Source organism: Bubalus bubalis, chromosome 17 (genome assembly GCF_019923935.1).
Source record: "Bubalus bubalis isolate 160015118507 breed Murrah chromosome 17, NDDB_SH_1, whole genome shotgun sequence".
Taxonomy (NCBI): Eukaryota; Metazoa; Chordata; class Mammalia; order Artiodactyla; family Bovidae; genus Bubalus; species Bubalus bubalis.
Window position 1 is genome coordinate 8,942,316 of NC_059173.1, and position 20,051 is coordinate 8,962,366.

Consider the following 20,051-nt stretch of genomic DNA (forward strand, 5'->3'; position numbering starts at 1 on the left):
TTTAGGCTCCGCGGGGGTGAGGTGAAGCTCTCCCCACCCCAAACCTGCGCTCAGGGCGAGAGCCGCTGACCGACCGTCCGCGTTTCCATCAGTCCTGAAGCCTCTCCACCCGAGACTTCCTGCCAGTGTTGGGAGTTCAAACACTCCAAAAAATGACTCTGCTTTTCCCACCCTGAGCAACCTGGAGGTGGGATCTCTGCTCTGAACCGCACCTCAGTGCAGTGGCCGGACTGTGCTGGGCGTTTCTGAAAAGATCCACAAAAACAAGATTTAAGTAGAAGCATTACATATAACTTTTATTTTACATACGTCCACAGAGGCTGGTACAACATACAGTGACTGCTTCTGAAGCTCATAGTGTACTTTTTCCCGTGGCACAAAGACAGAAAGGTTAGTGACACACACGTGTTACGGTGACTCTGGGTAGTAGGGAGCACACATTCCAGACGGAGGGCTGGGGTACCTGCACGGCGACCACCCCGCTAAATCACTGCAGGGGGGCGGCTGTGAGGCCTGGCCAGGAATTGTCATGGGCAGAGGCCCCCCAGTCACCGCAATCAATGACTTTTTGGAAAGAAAACCTGATTATGAGGGACCCAAAGCCATATTGGTTTTTCCCACTGTAAGTTATTACAGTGTAATAAAAACTACACTCTAACAAATCTTAGGGCCAGTGATTTGCTTGGATGGTTCTTAAATACAGGTATTGACTTTTGCTGACCCTTCGTGCTCATGTAAGAAATCAGTTCCTTGAAGAATGTGTCTGATAACAGAGCCTTGGACCAGCCAACGCTTCGTCATCATCAGCTCACGGCTATAGGCAGCTAACAGTATCACTCTCTATGGAATGCTTTCATGAACTTGTTCATATCCCAGGGAAGCAGAGAGTCCAGATTCCAAGTGCAAAGTTGGAGGAGATGTGAAAACAGAGATGGCCAGAAACATTATTAAGTCATAAGGTGTAGAAGCCCCCGACAGCTCAGACTGATCCACAAATTCACTCTTCACATAAACATTTAACAACAAAAGAGAACTTATGTGATGGCTTTTCCATTCCTACAGAAAACATCAGAACTGACATTCACTTTACCGTTCTAGAAAAGGACAACCCCAACAGCAGGGTTGGTGTTTAAAACTTCCACAGTAGAAAATATTTACAAACCATATTTAATTAAGCCCCCTCCCTCCCATCCTCAGCACTTAATAAAATCCAGGTAGCCTATATACGAAAGTTGCCCGTGCAACAGTTTAAAAAGCATCTACCCCTGTATGTGATTTTTAGGTTCGATCATGATTGTTTGCAAGTTTTTCTGTAGGCTTTGCTGCTGGATACAAAATAAAGGCATACAACTGTCCCAAGTAGGGCCGGATGTACAAAGTCTAAGCAGTAAAAACCATTTCAAAATATAAACTCGTTTTTTTGGGAATACACTGTCAAAGGCTGCCCGTATTAATACCTTTGGTATAAAACAGTCACTTGAATAGCCAACAAAACCCATCCAGACCATACACACACCTTCACCTTCCTGGAACTACTCTACCAGCCTAGTCTCAGCCAGCCACATTCATCACAACTCCCTCTAGGCCGACACGGGCATGGAGAGGCGGGGAGGTAGGTCACCGAGAACGTCCGCCCCCCACGAGCACCGTGCGGGCAGCAGGGCTCCAGCGTGGGCCCCCCGGGCCCCCCAGGCACACATCCTCATCCAGTCACACACGTCCCTTAAACAAACACGAACACGGACACCGACCGGACCCCAGAAACCTGCACAACCGCTCGGTCTGCTCACTGACAGCCCCGTCACACTGTGTAAGACTCCGAGGTGAGACCCGGAGGGCATCTCAGGTGACAGCCATCCTGAGGCCACTGTAGTCAGCACTGGTCCTGCCTGGACGCCAGGGCAGAGTCTGGGGCCAGATTTCCTTTCTTCTAAGCAAAGGGGAGGGCATCTGCTTGGGGCAGCAAGCCCCGCTTAACAGGGCAGAAGGCCGGGGAGGAAGGAATGGAGCCCACCTGGCAGTGGTCTGTATGCTGTGCCAGTGAGCAGGCCAGGTGGCCGGCCTGGAATGGAGTGGGTCCCCAAGGCGGGGGGGTTGGGGGGGGGTGGCGGGGGCATTGCCCACAGCCAGACCACAGATCGCCTGAAGGGGCAACAGGTCTACCCTTCGGCAGAGCTGGGCAGCCAGGGCCACACTGGGAACCGCAGCAGAGAGGCATGAACCTCCAAGGCACACCTCCCGCTGCCAGGAGCTGTGGGTTTCCACCCACAAGCTTGGAGCAGTGCCCATGGCCGGATGGGCAGCTCACAAAGCCCTGGAGCCTGTGCCAGGCCCCACGCACAGGAGCGGGGCCAGGGTGCTGGGCTGCAGGGTGGGGAAATGTGGGGACTCCGCTGGTGACCACCAACCACAGGGCCCCACTCCCAGCTGGCAAACTGAACCCTGGAGGGAAGGCCCCCGAGATCAGAGAGGCAGTCAACACCCACCAAAATAAATACTGCACAGGCGTTTCTCACATGCACGTCCACCCATTCACCCACCCCCTCCTCTGCAAGCAGGGAAAGCCTGGCTCCAGCGCTGCTCGGATTCTCTGGGAAACAGAGACCGTGGACCCGGCTTGTTCACCAGCTGGGGTGCATTCACCTGGGTAAAGACATCAATTCACCTTGTCGAGAAATACTAAAATCGTTTGGTTTATAGGGAAGTCTCTTCAGACTCTGGGGGAAGTGGCAGGCTGGGAGCCAGTGGGGGTGCTCGGTGCACAGCAGCGGGGGGGGCGGGTGGCAGGTGGGGGGCGGCAGGGGCCCCCACTTGCTCACTGGTGGAGGTGGGCCCGGTCGTCCGGGCGCTTGATGTGGATCCGCCGCACTCGCTCGATCCGCTCCCGTTCCCGCTCCTCGTCCTCGTCCAGGTGGTGGGAGCGCCCGGCAGCCCCGCCTGTGGCCTCCAGGAGTGCGTTGTCAGGTCCCCGGCCATCCTGGGCCTCGTACAGCAAAATGTTCAGGGTCTCCTCGTAGATCCGGGCTTCGGGGAACTCCACCTACGGCCCCCCCGAAACGCAAGGCAGAAAGTTAGCATCTCACAGCTCCCCCACCGCCCACCTCTGCTGCTGCTGCTGCTGAGGACTTGAGAGCAGCACCGTCTGGCCCCAGCAGGCCCCCAACAATCTGCAAGACAGTCACGATCATGTCCCAGGTGGTGACTGTTTTCAATGGGCAACACCCACACACAGCGCTGGATTCACAGAAGACAAAGCGGATGCAGTGCAATGCGTCTCTCTGCCCCTCGTTGCCTTTCCTTGGACACTGGCATTCCTCCCAACATGGTGCTTCTAACAAACAGGGCTGCATCCTTGCACATCTGTCATTCCACACCTTAAGGCAGCATTCTGTCCAAACAGGGGCCACCAGCAGGGGGCCCTCATGAAACAGACAATTACAATCCCTCCCCGCTCAGTAAAGCACCACGTCTGTTCACCGCCCTTCGGGGTCAGGCGCCACGAATAAGAGGCAGGTCCCAGGCACCTGTCTCAGGCAATAGAATGAATCAGTGCGAGTTGGCAAAGCACTTGAGATGCTGCACCAAGGAAGATGGCAATGATGCAGAAACCCAATTGGGACATCAGTACAGTGACCTGGGGCAACAGAATCTGAGTGTTGGTGCCAAAGCTCAGCTTCTGGAGATGTGGGCTGAAAGGAGGAGGAGGAAACAGTCCCTCTGAAGGGGTGGCCATCCCAACACCACCCCCCTGGAGACAGGAGCCTGACGGGACAGGACGCAGAGTGAAGGAAGCCGGGAAGGGGGTCCTGGCCTCCATCCTGGCTCCACCACGAACCAGCTGCCCAAACAAGAGCTCAGGCTCACTCCAGAGCCCATCCAAGAATCTATACACAGTTGGGATCTGACCATGAGGTCTCTCAGGACCTCTCCTGCCCCTTAAACTCCAAAAACATAAAGTAACTATTTTAAAGTTAAATCAATATGATGACTAGACTTTGAATATTCAAGGGAAGATTCAATTCACATACAGACACACAAAAAAACAAACTAGGAGCACTTTCCCGGTATTCCAGTAGTTAAGAAAATGCAGCAGACTCAGGTTCGATCCCTGGCCTGGGAACTAAGATCGCACATGCCGCAAAGCAACTAGGCCCAAGGGCTGGCACTATGGCACCCACTCACTTCAGAGCCCACACACCACAGAGTGTCTAAGCGCCACAACAAAAGATCCCAAGAGCTACAACTAAGACCATGACACAATGGGGAGTCTAGTTACTGGAATTCACAGCCCTAAGGACAAGTTCACGGGAGAAAAGAACCACGTGACTTCCCAATGCTGGACAAACTGTTAGTCCTCAGCTGTGTCTGACTCTCTGTGACTCCATGGACTGGAGCTCCTCTGTCCACGGGATTTCCCAGGCAAGAATACTGCCCAGGCAAGAATACTGGAGTGGGCTGCCACTCCCTTCTCCAGGGGATCTTTCTGACGCAGGGATTCAACCCGGGTCTCCTGCATTGCAGGCGGATCATTTACAGTCTTAGCCACCAGAGACACCCCAAGTGAACAATTCTGGTCCCCCCCACTATCTCTGGAGAGAAAAAAAGAACCTCAGTGCTCTTCCCTTCCTGGCTACCTTAAAGCAATATGTATCTTTTAGGATATGCTATGCTATGCTAAGTCACTTCAGTCGTGTCTGACCCTGTGTGACCCCATAGACGGCAGCCCACCAGGCTCCCCTGTCCCTGAGATTCTCCAGGCAAGAACACTGGAGTGGGTTGCCATTTTCTTCTCCGATGCATGAAAGTGAAAAGTGAAAGTGAAATTGCTCAGTTGTGTCCGACTCTTAGCGACCCCATGGACTGCAGCATACCAGGCTCCTCCGTCCGTGGGATTTTCCAGGCAAGAGTACTGGAGTGGGGTGCCATTGCCTTCTCCGTTCTTTTAGGATATGTTCTACATAAATGAATAAAATCTTTTCAGAAGCGAAAAAAAAATTTTTTTTAATTTCTGGTTTTTACTTGGTGGTCTGATTTTCTCTCATTTGCGTTTTGCTTCTTGAGGCTGCTCCAGGAGCACACAGAGCTGTGGGCTTCTCGGGCTGCAGTGAGGATGACCTGAACAGGTGACCCACAGACCTGTGTGAGGGTGATAGGGAGTGACCTACTGCATGCGGCCCTGGTCATCAGACTTCCCTTAGGTTGAAAAGGAGATGACAGAGTGTATGGTATGGTTAAAAAGCAAAACGGGCAATCAAGACAGCGGAGGAGTAGGATGTGACGCTCACCTCCTCCCACAAATACATCAAAAATATCAAAAACTGATGTGCCATGATTCTCGGAGAATGTCTACTGAATGCTGGCAAAAGAGCCCAAACTGCTCAAAGGGCAAGAAAATCTCCACAGACTGGGTATGAAAAAAGAAAAAAAAAGCAAGAAACAAATCAGGATGGGACCTATGCCCCTGGGAGGGAGCTGTGAAAGAGGAAACGCTCCTGCACCCTGGGAAGCCCCCCACCCTGGGAGATCTGCCAGGACAGGCGAGCCTGGGAGGAGAACATGGCGGCCAGGGGATGGAAGGTGGCACAGACGGCCAGCGGGCTCGGGCCGGGCGCTGGAACCTGGGCTTCGGAGATCAGAACCAGAGAGAGGTTGGGGGATGGCTGTGTAGGGACAGACAGCGGAGGGTGGGGGGCTGGAATCCAGTGCAACCGTGGCTGGGAGTGTTCCCAGTGGAAATCTGGGCCACCCTAGAGACCAGTGACCTTAGCAGGGTGCACGTGGGGAGGGGCGGGACCCAGACTGCAGCCTTCTTCCCTGTGTGCACACTCGCAGAGGGAGGACACTGCCTGCACGGGCTCCAGGGGCTGGTCACAGGCCACAAGCTCCCTCCCCAACCCCAGGAGTGGTCATGTGGGCCCCCTCTGCTGCCCGCCCAAACTCCAGGCCAGATGCCTCTGCCCCCATCACATGGTGCAGGGGTGCTCGAGCCGCCTGCTGCCACTGAGAACCCCAGAACAGGGCACCAGCCGCCGCATCTGCACACCACCTGTCAAGCGGCGAACCACCAGCACGTGCCAGGGAAAAGGCGACCGGCATCCATACTAAAAACAGCCCTGCACCTAATCCATCAAACCCACACAAGCTACAAAGGGACGACGCCACGTGAACAGCTCTCCAAGACCACAGAAGACAACTGCTTCTCCTAAACTCACAGAGCGGGAAAAATGTAAATAAAATGAAAGAGCGGAGGAAGCACTCCTGGTTAACAGTGTTCCCCTGAAAGACAAACAATGAAGCAGACCCCTTCAGTCTAACAGACACCTGTTTCAAAAAGAGATTAAAAATACTGAAGGAATTAAAAAAGGTTATCGAAAAATGCCTCTTCATTGTGTTCATGGGGTTCTCAAGGCAAGCATACTGAAGTGGTTTGCCATTTCCTTCTCCAGTGGACCACATTTCTTCAGGCCCTGACTAGCAGGGACACATCTTTAAGATGCTCCATAGTCAGACAACATGCCTGGCCACCTGGCCGTCTCACTGCTGGTCTTTGTTGAGCCTGTAAACCTTCACTGGCCGCCAGGTGTCCATGAGTGTGCTGCAGTACTTGAGTGCAATCTCAAGAACAACAGAATGATCTCTGTTCGTTTCCAAGGCAAACCATTCAACATCACCATAATCCAAGACTATGCCCCAACCGCTAATGCCAAAGAAGCTGAAATCGAACAGTTCTATGAAGAGCTACAAGACCTTCTAGAACTAACACCAAAAAAAGATGTCCTTTTCATCATAGGGGACTAGAATGCAAAAGTAGGAAGTCAAAAGATACCTGGAGTAACAGGCAAGTTTGGCCTTGGGAGTACCAAATGAAGCAGGGCAAAGGCTAACAGAGTTTTGTCAAGAGAACACACTGGTCATAGCAAACACCCTCTTTCAACAACACAAGAGACGACTCTTACATGGACATCACCAGATGGTAAATACTGAATTTAGACTGATATAGTTTTTGCAGCCAAAGATGGAGACGCTCTATACAATCAGCAAAAACAAGACTGGGAGAAGACTGTGGCTCAGATCTTGAGCTCTTTATTGCAAAATTCAGACTTAAAATGAAGAAAGTAGGGAAAACCACTAGGCCATTCATATATGACCTAAATCAAATCCCTTATCATGATACACCAGAGGTGACAAATAGATTCAAGGGATTAGATTTGTTAGACACAGTGCCTGAAGCACTATGGATGGAGGTTCATAGCTTTGAACAGGACGTGGTGATCAAAACCATCCCCAAGAAAAACAAATGCAAGAAGGCAAAGTGGTTGTCTAAAGAGGCCTTACAAATAGCTGAGAAGAGAAGCAAAAGGCAAAGGAGAAGAGGAGAGACATACCCAACTGAAGGCAGAGTTCCAGAGAATAGCAAGGAGAGATAAGAAAGTCTTATTTAGTGAAGAATGCAAAGAAATAGAAGAAAACAATAGAATGGAAAAGACTCGAGATCTCTTCAAGAAAATTTCAGATACCAAGGGAACAGTTCACGCAAAGATGGGCTTAATAAAGGACAGAAATAGTAAGGATCTAACAGAAGCAAAAGACATTAAGAAGAGGTGGCAAGAATACACAGAACAATTGCATCAAAAAAGGTCTTAATGATCCAGATAACCACGAAGGTTACTCACCCAGTCAGACATTCTGGAGTATGATGTCAAGTGGGCCTTAGGAAGCATTACCACGAACAAAGCTAGTAGAGGTGATAGAATTCCAGCTGACCTATTTCAAATCCTAAAAGATAATGCTGTTAATGTGCTGCACTTGATAGGCCAGCAGATTTGGAAAGCTCAGCAGAGGCCAAAGGACTTGAAAAGGTCAGTTTTCATTCCAATCCCAAAGAAGGGCAATGCTAAAGAATGTTCAAACTACTGCATAATTGCACTCATCTCACATGCTAGTAGGTAATGCTCAAAACCCTTCAAGCTAGGCTTCAGTAGTACATGAACAGAGAACTTCCAAACGCACAAGCTAAATTTAGAAAAGGCAGAGGAACCAGAGATCAAATTGCCAACATCTGCTGGATCTTAGAAAAAGCAACGGAATTAGGGAAAAAAAAAATCTACTTCTTGTTCACTATGCTAAAGCCTCTGACTGTGTGGATCACAACAAACTGGAAAATTCTTAAAGAGATGGGAATACCAAAACACCTTGCCTGTCTCCTGAGAAATCTGTATGCAGGTCAAGAAACAACTGTTAGAATTGGACATGGAACAATGGACAGGTTCAAAATTGGGAAAGGAGTACGTCAAGGCTGTACACTGTCACCTTGCTTATTTAGCTTAGAGCATATATCATGTGAAATGCCAGGCTGCATGAAGCACAAGCTGGACAAGATTGCTGAGAGAAATATCACCAACCTCAGATATGCAGATGATAGCTCTTTTAGGGCAGAAAGTGAAGAGGAACTAAAGAGCTTCTCAGTGAAGGTCAAACAGGAGACTGAAAAGGCTGGCTTAAAACTCAACATTCAGGAGGGAGGAGCCAAGATGGCAGAGGAGTAGGACGGGGAGAACACTTTCTCCCCCACAAATTCATCAAAAGAACATTTAAACGCGGAGTAAATTCCACAAAACAACTTCTGAAGGCCGGCAGAGGACATCAGGCACCCAGAAAAGCAACCCAAGTCTTCGAAAGGAGATAGGAAAAAATATAAAAGACAAAAAAAGAGACAAAAGAGGGAGACAAAAGAGGACGGAGTTCCATCCCGGGAAAGGAGTCTTAAAAAGAGAGAAGTTTCCAAACACCAGGAAACCTTCTCACTGCCGAATCTGTGCCGAGCTTTGGAAGCACAGAGGGCAACATAACAGGGAGGAAAAATAAATAAAAAATTAAAACCCGCACATTGCGAGCCCTACGGTAACTCCCCACAGTGGAAAAGCAGCGCAGACGCCTGCATCCACCATTAGCAAGCGGGGGCTGGGCAGGGAGGCGCAGCGCGGGCTGCATCACTTAGGGCTGGCCTGAATATCCTGAGCGCTATCTGAGCGAAATAATTTGGGCTAGTAAACCAGACTGTGGGATATCTGCCACGCGAAAAGCCAGCCCTAACCTAAGACCGCCAGGCCCATGCACGGAACAAAGGACTGAACAGAGATAGCCGGCTGCAGACCTTCCCCCTCCGGTGACAGGCAGCCAGAACCGGGAGGGGGCAATCGCAGCCCCAGAGAGACATTATCTATAAAACTGTAAGCAGGCTTCTTTGCTAACTAAAACTTCTTGGCGGTCTGGACGGTCAACATCTGCCTGAGAAGGTGCGCCGGTTGTACACCTAGATAAACGAGCAGCGGGGAGGCGATTCGCAGCAATTGCGCTCGCCAAACACCTCATCACCTGAGCTGCTCGGACCTGGGAAGGGCACAAAACGCAGGCCCAACCGAGTCTGCGCCTCTGAAGACTACCCGAGTGCCTGAACCTGAGCGGCTTGGACCTGGGAGGTACAGGCAGCCCAGGGCCAGCCACGGATGGTTCCCGGCGGAGCAACCTAGAGCCTGAGAAGTGTGGGCAGGGAGGCTACACGCGCCTTGAGCGGGGGCAGACCCAGTGTGGCTGAGGCACTGCGAGCGCACGCCAGTGTTATTTGCAGCATCCCTCCCTCCCTCCCCACAGCGCGGCTGAACAAGTGAGCCTAAAAAAAAAAAAAAAAGTATCCTCCACCATCCCCTTTGTGTCAGGGCGGAAACCAGACACTGAAGAGACCAGCAAACAGAAGAAGCTGTAACAGAGGGAACCGTCTTGGAAGCTACAGGCAATAGATTAAAACCCTGTGGTTACTACCGACTACATAGGAAGGGGCCTATAGATCTTGAGAAATATAAGTCGGACCAAGGAACTAGCCAAAAATGGACTGAACCCACAATACTCACAACAAAACCAGAGAAAGTCCTGGATATATTTTTACGATCATTCTTTTTTTTTTAATTTTTTAAAAAAATTTTAAGTCCTCTATTATTCCTTTAATTTTCACTTTTATAACCTATTACTTTGCAAAAAAAAAAAAGAAAAAAGGCCCTTTTTTTTTTTACAGCAAACTTCATATATATATTTTTTATAACTTTTTGACCTTTTTTTTTTTTTTCTTCTTCCTCTCTTTAACATTGTATTTTTGAAATTCCAAACTCTACTCTGGATTTTTAATTAGCTTTTTGGTATTTGTTATCAATTTTGTACCTACAGTTTTTTTTTTTATAATTTCTGTGACTTTTTTTTTTTTTCTGTTTCTCTTCTTCTTTTATATAACATTGTATATCTGAAATTCCAAACTCTACTCTAGATTTTTAACTTTTGCTTTTTGGTATTAGTCATCAATTTTGTACCTATATTCTCTTTATAATTTTCACGACCTTGTTTGTTTTTGTTCATTTTTTCTTTCTTTTCCTTCTTCTTTTCTTTAACATCGTATTTTTGAAATTCCAAACTCTACTCTAGATGTTTAATTTTTGCTTTTATGTATTTGTTACCAATTTTGTACCTTTAAGAACCCAATCTTCAGTACCCATTTTTCACTAGGGAGCGAGATTACTGGCTTGACTGCTCTCTCTCCCTTTGGACTCTCCTTTTTCTCCACCAGATCACCGGTGTCTCCTCCCTAACCCCTCTCTACTCTACCTAACTCTGTGAATTTCTGTGTGTTCCAGACGGGGAGAACACTTAGGGAACTGATTACTGGCTGGATCTGTCTCCCTTCTTTTCATTCCCCCCTTTTATCCTCCTGGCCACCTCTGTCTCCTTCCTCCTTCTTCTCTCCTCTGTATAACTCCGTGAACATTTCTGAGTGGTCCAGTTGTAGAGTGCACATAAGGAAGTGATTACTGGCTAGCCCACTCTCTCCTCTATTCATTCCACCTCATCTCATTCAGGTCACCTCTAAATCCCTCCTCCCTCTTCTCTTCTCCATGTAACGCTGTGAACCTCTCTGGGTGACCCTCACGGTAGAGAAACTTTTCATCTTTAACATAGATGTTTTATCAGTGGTGCTGTATAGAAGGAGAAGTTTTGAAACTACTGTAAAAATAAGACCAATAACTGGAAGCAGGAGGCTTAAGTCCAAACCCTGACTCCAGGGAACTCCTGACTCTAAGGAACATTAATTGACAGGAGCTCATCAAACGCCTCCATACCTACACTGAAACCAAGCACCACACAAGGGCCAACAAGTTCCAGGGCAAGACATACCAAGCAAATTCTCCAGCAATAAAGGAACACAGCCCTGAGCTCCAAGACACAGGCTGCCCAAAGTCACCCCAAAGCCATAGACATCTCATAACTCATTACTGGACACTTCACTGCACTCCAGAGAGAAGAAATCCAGCTCCACCCACCAGAACACCGACACAAGCTTCCCTAACCAGGAAACCTTGACAAACCACCTGTACAAACCCACACACAGCGAGGAAACGTCACAATAAAGAGAACTCCACAAACTGCCAGAATACAGATAGGACACCCCAAAATCAGCAATTTAAACAAGATGAAGAGACAGAGGAATACCCAGCAGATAAAGGAACAGGATAAATGCCCACCAAACCAAACAAAAGAGGAAGAGATAGGGAATCTACCTGATAAAGAATTCCGAATAATGATAGTGAAATTGATCCAAAATCTTGAAATCAAAATGGAATCACAGATAAATAGCCTGGAGACAAGGATTGAGAAGATGCAAGAAAGGTTTAACAAGGACCTAGAAGAAATAAAAAAGAGTCAATACATAATGAATAATGCAATAAATGAAATTAAAAACACTCTGGAGGCAACAAATAGTAGAATAACAGAGGCAGAAGATAGGATTAGTGAATTAGAAGATAGAATGGTAGAAATAAATGAATCAGAGAGGATAAAAGAAAAACGAATTAAAAGAAATGAGGACAATCTCAGAGACCTCCAGGACAATATTAAACGCTACAATATTCGAATCATAGGGGTCCCAGAAGAAGACAAAAAGAAAGACCATGAGAAAATACTTGAGAAGATAATAGTTGAAAACTTCCCTAAAATGGGGAAGGAAATAATCACCCAAGTCCAAGAAACCCAGAGAGTCCCAAACAGGATAAACCCAAGGCGAAACACCCCAAGACACATAGTAATCAAATTAACAAAGATCAAACACAAGGAACAAATATTAAAAGCAGCAAGGGAAAAATAACAAATAACACACAAGGGAATTCCCATAAGGATAACAGCTGATCTTGCAATAGAAACTCTTGAAGCCAGGAGGGAATGGCAAGACATACTTAAAAGGATGAAAGAAAATAACCTACAGCCCAGATTATTGTACCCAGCAAGGATCTCTTTCAAATATGAAGGAGAAATCAAAACCTTTTCAGACAAGCAAAAGCTGAGAGAATTCTGCACCACCAAACCAGCTCTCCAACAAATACTAAAGGATATTCTCTGGACAGGAAACACAAAAACGGTGTATAAATTTGAACCCAAAACAATAAAGTAAATGGCAACGGGATCATACTTATCAGTAATTACCTTAAACGTAAATGGGTTGAATGCCCCAACCAAAAGACAAAGACTGGCTGAATGGATACAAAAATAAGACCCCTACATATGTTGTCTACAAGAGACCCACCTCAAAACGGGGGACACATACAGACTGAAAGTGAAGGGCTGGAAAAAGATTTTCCATGCAAATAGGGACCAAAAGAAAGCAGGAGTAGCAATACTCATTATCAGATAAGATAGACTTTAAAACAAAGGCTGTGAAAAGAGACAAAGATGGTCACTATATAATGATCAAAGGATCAATCCAAGAAGAAGATATAACAATTATAAATATATATGCACCCAACACGGGAGCACCACAATATGTAAGACGAATGCTAACAACTATGAAAGGAGAAATTAACAATAACACAATAATAGTGGGAGACTTTAATACCCCACTCACACCTATGGATAGATCAACTAAACAGAAAATTAACAAGGAAACACAAACTTTAAACGATATAATAGACCCCACTCACACCTATGGATAGATCAACTAAACAGAAAATTAACAAGGAAACACAAACTTTAAACGATACAATAGACCAGTTAGACCTAATTGATATCTATAGGACATTTCATCCCAAAACAATGAATTTCACCTTTTTCTCAAGCGCACATGGAACCTTCTCCAGGATAGATCACATCCTGGGCCATAAATCTAGCCCTGGTAAATTCAAAAACATAGAAATCATTCCAAGCATCTTTTCTGACCACAATGCAGTAATATTAGATCTCAATTACAAGAGAAAAACTATTAAAAATTCCAACATATGGAGGCTGAACAACACGCTGCTGAATAACCAACAAATCACAGAAGAAATCAAAAAAGAAACCAAAATTTGCATAGAAACAAATGAAAATGAAAACACAACAACCCAAAACCTGTGGGACACGGTAAAAGCAGTCCTAAGGGGAAAGTTCATAGCAATACAGGCATACCTCAACAAACAAGAAAAAAGTCAAATAAATAACCTAACTCTACACCTAAAGCAACTAGAAAAGGAAGAAATGAAGAACCCCAGGGTTAGTAGAAGGAAAGAAATCTTAAAAACTAGAGCAGAAATAAATGCAAAAGAAACAAAAGAGACCATAGCAAAAATCAACAAAGCCAAAAGCTGGTTCTTTGAAAGGATAAATAAAATTGACAAACCATTAGCCAGACTCATCAAGAAACAAAGGGAGAAAAATCAAATCAATAAAATTAGAAATGAAAATGGAGAGATCACAACAGACAACACAGAAATACAAAGGATCATAAAAGACTATTATCAACAATTATATGCCAATAAGATGGACAACGTGGAAGAAATGGACAAATTCTTAGAAAAGTACAACTTTCCAAAACTGCACCAGGAAAAAATAGAAAATCTTAACAGACCCATCACAAGCACGGAAATTGAAACTGTAATCAAAAATCTTCCAGCAAACAAAAGCCCAGGTCCAGACGGCTTCACAGCTGAATTCTACCAAAAATTTAGAGAGGAGCTAACACCTATCCTGCTCAAACTCTTTCAGAAAATTGCAGAGGAAGGTAAACTTCCAAACTCATTCTATGAGGCCACCATCACCCTAATACCAAAACCTGACAAAGATGCCACAAAAAAAGAAAACTACAGGCCAATATCACTGATGAACATAGATGCAAAAATCCTTAACAAAATTCTAGCAATCAGAATCCAACAACACATTAAAAAGATCATACACCATGACCAAGTGGGCTTTATCCCAGAGACGCAAGGATTCTTCAATATCCGCAAATCAATCAATGTAATACACCACATTAACAAATTGAAAAATAAAAACCATATGATTATCTCAATAGATGCAGAGAAAGCCTTTGACAAAATTCAACATCCATTTATGATAAAAACTCTCCAGAAAGCAGGAACAGAAGGAACATACCTCAACATAATAAAAGCTATATATGACAAACCCACAGCAAACATTATCCTCAATGGTGAAAAATTGAAAGCATTTCCTCTAAAGTCAGGAACAAGACAAGGGTGCCCACTTTCACCATTACTATTCAACATAGTTTTGGAAGTTTTGGCCACAGCAATCAGAGCAGAAAAAGAAATAAAAGGAATCCAAATTGGAAAAGAAGAAGTAAAGCTCTCACTATTTGCAGATGACATGATCCTCTACATAGAAAACCCTAAAGACTCCACCAGAAAATTACTAGAACTAATCAATGATTATAGTAAAGTTGCAGGATATAAAATCAACACACAGAAATCCCTTGCATTCCTATACACTAATAATGAGAAAACAGAAAGAGAAATTAAGGAAACAATTCCATTCACCATTGCAACGGAAAGAATAAAATACTTAGGAATATATCTATCTAAAGAAACTAAAGACCTATATATAGAAAACTATAAAACACTGGTGAAAGAAATCAAAGAGGACACTAATAGATGGAGAAATATACCATGTTCATGGATTGGAAGAATCAATATAATGAAAATGAGTATACTAACCAAAGCAATTTATAGATTCAATGCAATCCCTATCAAGCTACCAACGGTATTCTTCACAGAGATAGAACAAATAATTTCACAATTTGTATGGAAATACAAAAAACCTTGAATAGCCAAAGCGATCTTGAGAAAGAAGAATGGAACTGGAGGAATCAACCTACCTGACTTCAGGCTCTACTACAAAGCCACAGTTATCAAGACAGTATGGTACTGGCACAAAGACAGAAATATAGATCAATGGAACAAAATAGAAAGCCCAGAGATAAATCCACGCACATACGGACACCTTATCTTTGACAAAGGAGGCAAGACTATACAATGGATTAAAAACAATCTCTTTAACAAGTGGTGCTGGGAAATCTGGTCAACCACTTGTAAAAGAATGAAACTAGAACACTTTCTAACACCATACACAAAAATAAACTCAAAATGGATTAAAGATCTAAACGTAAGACCAGAAACTATAAAACTCCTAGAGGAGAACATAGGCAAAACACTCTCCGACGTACATCACAGCAGGATCCTCTATGACCCACCTCCCAGAATATTGGAAATAAAAGCAAAAATAAACAAATGGGACCTAATTAAACTTAAAAGCTTCTGCACATCAAAGGAAACTATTAGCAAGGTGAAAAGGCAGCCTTCAGAATGGGAGAAAATAATAGCAAATGAAGCAACTGACAAACAACTAATCTCAAAAATATACAAGCAACTCCTACAGCTCAATTCCAGAAAAATAAATGACCCAATCAAAAAATGGGCCAAAGAACTAAATAGACATTTCTCCAAAGAAGACATACAGATGGCTAATAAACACATGAAAAGATGCTCAACATCACTCATTATCAGAGAAATGCAAATCAAAACCACTATGAGGTACCATTTCACACCAGTCAGAATGGCTGCGATCCAAAAAGTCTACAAGCAATAAATGCTGGAGAGGGTGTGGAGAAAAAGGAACCCTCTTACACTGTTGGTGGGAATGCAAACTAGTACAGCCACTATGGAGAACAGTGTGGAGATTCCTTAAAAAACTGAAAATAGACCTGCCTTATGATCCAGCAATCCCACTGCTGGGCATACACACTGAGCAAACCAGAAGGGAAAGAGACACGTGTACCCCAATGTTCATCGCAGCACTGTTTATAATAGCCAGGACATGGAAGCAACCTAGATGTCCATCAGCAGATGAATGGATAAGAAAGCTGTGGTACATATACACAATGGAGTATTACTCAGCCATTAAAAAGAACACATTTGAATCAGTTCTAATGAGGTGGATGAAACTGGAGCCTATTATACAGAGTGAAGTAAGCCAGAAAGAAAAACACCAATACAGTATACTAACGCATATATATGGAATTTAGAAAGATGGTAACAATAACCCTGTGTACGAGACAGCAAAAGAGACACTGATGTATAGAACAGTCTTATGGACTCTGTTGGAGAGGGTGGGAAGATTTGGGAGAATGGCATTGAAATATGTGTAATATCATGTATGAAACGAGTTGCCAGTCCAGGTTTGATGCACGATACTGGATGCTTGGGGCTGGTGCACTGGGACGACCCAGAGGGATGGTGTGGGGAGGGAGGAGGGAGGAGGGTTCAGGATGGGGAGCGTATGTATACCTGTGGCGGATTCGTTTTGATGTTTGGCAAAACTAATACAGTGTTTCAGGCTTAAAAATAAAATAAAATTAAAAACAACAACAACAACAAAACTCAACATTCAAAAAACAAAGATCATGACATCTGGTTCCATTACTTCATGGCAAATAGATGGAGAAAAAGTGTAAACAGTGACAGATTTTATCTTCTTGGGCTACAAAATCACTGCAGATGGTGACTGCAGCCATGAAATTAAGACACTTGCTCCTTGGAAGAAATGCTATGACAAACCAAGACAGCATATTAAAAAGCAGAGACATCACTTTGCCAACAAAGGTTCCTACAGTCAAAGCTATGGTTTTTCCAATAGTCATGTACGGATGTGAGAGTGGAACCATAAAGGCGGCTGAGTGCCGAAGAATTGATACTTTCGAACTGTGGTGCTGAGGAAGATTCTTGCGAGTCCCTTGGACAGCAAGATCAAACCAGTCAATCCTAAAGAAAATCGACCCTGAATACTCATGGGAAGGACTGATGCTCAAGCAGAAGCTCCAATACTTTGGCCCCCTGACACAAAGAACTGACTCCCTGAAGACGACCTTGATGCTGGGCAAGACTGAGCGCAGGAGGAGAAGGGGGAGACGGAGGATGACATGGCTGGATGGCATCACTGACTCAATGGACAGGAGTTTAAGCAAACTCCAGGAGACAGTGAAAGACAGGGAAGCCTGGTGTGCTGCAGTTCATGGGGTTCAAAGAGTCGGACCCAACTTAGCAACTGAACAAGAGGCAATTAGAGATTATCATATTATGCAAAGTCAGAAAGAGCAAAACAAATACAGTATGGTATCACTTATGCTGGGCTGTAATTAGTCACTCAGTCGTGTCTGACTCTTTGTGACGCCATGGACTGTAGCCCACCAGGCACCTCTGTCCACGGCAATTCTCCAGGCAAGAATATTGGATGGGTTACCGTGCTTTCCTCCCTCCCGTGGATCTTCCCAAAGCAGGGATTGAACCCAGGTCTTCCACATTGCAGGTGGATTCTTTACCGTCTGAGCTACCAGAGAAGCCCAAAAATACTGAAGTGGGGAGCCTATCCCTTCTCCAGGGAGCTTCCCAACCCAGGTATCTAACCAGGATCTCCTGCATTGTAATTCTTTACCAGTTGAGCTACCAGGGAAGCCTGATATCACTTATATGTAGAATCTAAAATATGGCAGAAGGGAACCTATCTATGAAACAGAAACACAGACTTGAAGCACCGACTGGTGGTTGCCATGTGGGAGATGGGCAGGTGGATCAGGAGTTTGGGATAAGCAGATGTAAACTATTATATACAGGACGGATAAACAACAAGATCCTACTGGAAAGCACAGGGAACTAGATTCAGTATCCTGTGATAAACTGTAATGGAAAAGAACATGAAAAAGAATATATGTATGTGTAACCAAGTCACTCTGCTACACAGGAATAATTTAATACCACAGTGTATAATCAACTATACTTCAAAAAAAAAAAAAAAGAAAGGGGGAAGAAAAGAGAAAAGGCACATAAGGAAGGGAGGCAAGCAGAGACGTAAAGGGAGTGAATTTCAGTGAACAGGGGACCTGATCTCTAACCACACTGCAGCATGATGGAGCTCTGCAGAACAACACAGGGACAGAGGCCAACGGAAAAGTCAGGCCCGCTGGCTTGCAGAGGATGACATAAAAATGGGTCCACAGCGTCCAGATCAGTCAGGGAATCACACACTGGGAAGGAAGCCCCCGGGGTTCAGGAGGAGTGCCCAGTGAGCCCCGTGAGGGCGGAGGGCTGCCCAGGTCAGTGGGGAGGAGGACAGACGACAAGGAAGGAGTAGGTCACAGCCAGACGCCCAAGGTCAAGACCTTGGAGGGAGCACTGCTCCTGATGAGCGAGATGGATGTGGCCAGGCTGGTGGGAAACCATGTCGCGTGGAGGATGGGAAGGTGGTATCAGATCACCAACGGCAGAGGAGAAAACATGGGGTACATGTGGGGACAAGGATCCGTGTGAATCCCAGTCACAGAAAAGGAACCCAGCAGCAGTGCGACTGCCTCTCCTTGCTGGGTGTCTGAAACGAAATGCCATGCTGTTTTTCCAAGCCGACACTGGGACCTTTCCAGGGCCCCAGAGATAGTGAGTACCAGTGAGGAGTTGAGTCCAGAAAACATCTTTAGAGCCTTTGCCTCTTGCAGTGGATTTGACTCAAGGGAAAGGGAAGTTGGACGAATATGGATTTCAGCACAGCCACCTGGCACTGCCCTCTGCAGGCCCTTACCTTTGTCTGCTTCTTCTCAGTGGCGTAGACGATGGAGGTGCAGCAGACCTCGGCGATCTTGCGGCCCTGGCCGTAGAAGGACCAGCAGCAGATTTCGTCCCCAATGACGTCCTTTATGAACAGGACCCTTCCATTAAAGCGCAGAGACAGCTTATCAAACAGTTCGATGTTTTTCAACATATTGTCGTCAGAATTGCTGCAAAAGAGCAGGTGATAAGGCAACTGATCACCTGCAGCTGTTACGGGCCACCACTGGTGGGGCAGTGTTTCCACATGCAGGCCCCTTATCGCCACCAACCCTTACCAACCTCACAAGAAGCCCAAGAAGGCGGCAGGGTAGTCCCTACCGCTCAAAGGAAAGCAAGGATCAGAGAAATCAGGGAGCTGCCCAAGGTCAAAAACTAATAAATGGCAGAGCTGAGTCTCAAAAAGACAGCTCTGGCCCCCAAGGCTGTGCTCGAGTGGCTGCCCTGCTGTGCCAAAGCCAGGGATGAAACGCTGAAAACACAGGGCCCTGCGGGCACGGGCGGCAGGTGGGGGACACAGAGGCACGCTCCATGGAGCCCTGTGAAAGGCTGAGCGACCAGCCCAAAAGAGACTGCTTATCCTGGGTCCATGTACTGGTCTTGACTGACTTCATCAACCCTACTTCCTGTAATTCTTGATTTGGAGCCACACGTTCCCAAGAGGCAAACGGCTCCCTAGAAACCCATATATATTGCTAGTGGGAACATAAAATGGTGCAGTAGTCACTGTGGAGAACAGTCCGGCAGGTCCTCAAATGATTAAACCTGGAGTTCCTGCGTGACCCAGCAATTCCACTCCTAGGTATCTACCCAGGAGAAATGGAAATGTGTGTGTGCACACACACACGTCCACAGCAGCGTTATTCCTAACAGCCAAAAGGTGGAAACAACCCTAACTGCCCAACCACAACTGGTGGATGGAGAAACAATGTGGTCTGTCTGGATGGTGGAATATTATTCAGCCATAAAGAGGAATGAAGTACTGATTCATGCTACAACATGGATGAACCTTGAAAACATTATGCTGAGCGAAAGAAGCCAGACACAAAAAACAACGTACTGCCTGATTCTATCTACATGAAGTGTCCAGTGTAGGCA

The 20,051-nt window shown here is 45.8% G+C and overlaps 1 protein-coding gene across 4 annotated transcripts in view; it reads right to left on the bottom strand.

The window, feature by feature from the left end:
- Positions 1-269: 269 nt before the first annotated feature.
- Positions 270-20,051, bottom strand: part of KCTD10 (potassium channel tetramerization domain containing 10) — a 42,387-nt gene continuing 22,605 nt past the window's right edge. For all 4 annotated transcript variants that reach the window (XM_044930045.2, XM_006044831.4, XM_006044830.4 and 1 more), the window contains 2 exons: positions 18,928-19,123; positions 270-3,040 (listed from right to left, as the gene is read on the bottom strand). In XM_044930045.2, coding sequence (XP_044785980.1) covers positions 2,816-3,040; positions 18,928-19,123 — 421 coding nt within the window. In that variant the 3' untranslated portion in view covers positions 270-2,815. The remainder of the gene's footprint in view (positions 3,041-18,927; positions 19,124-20,051) is intronic.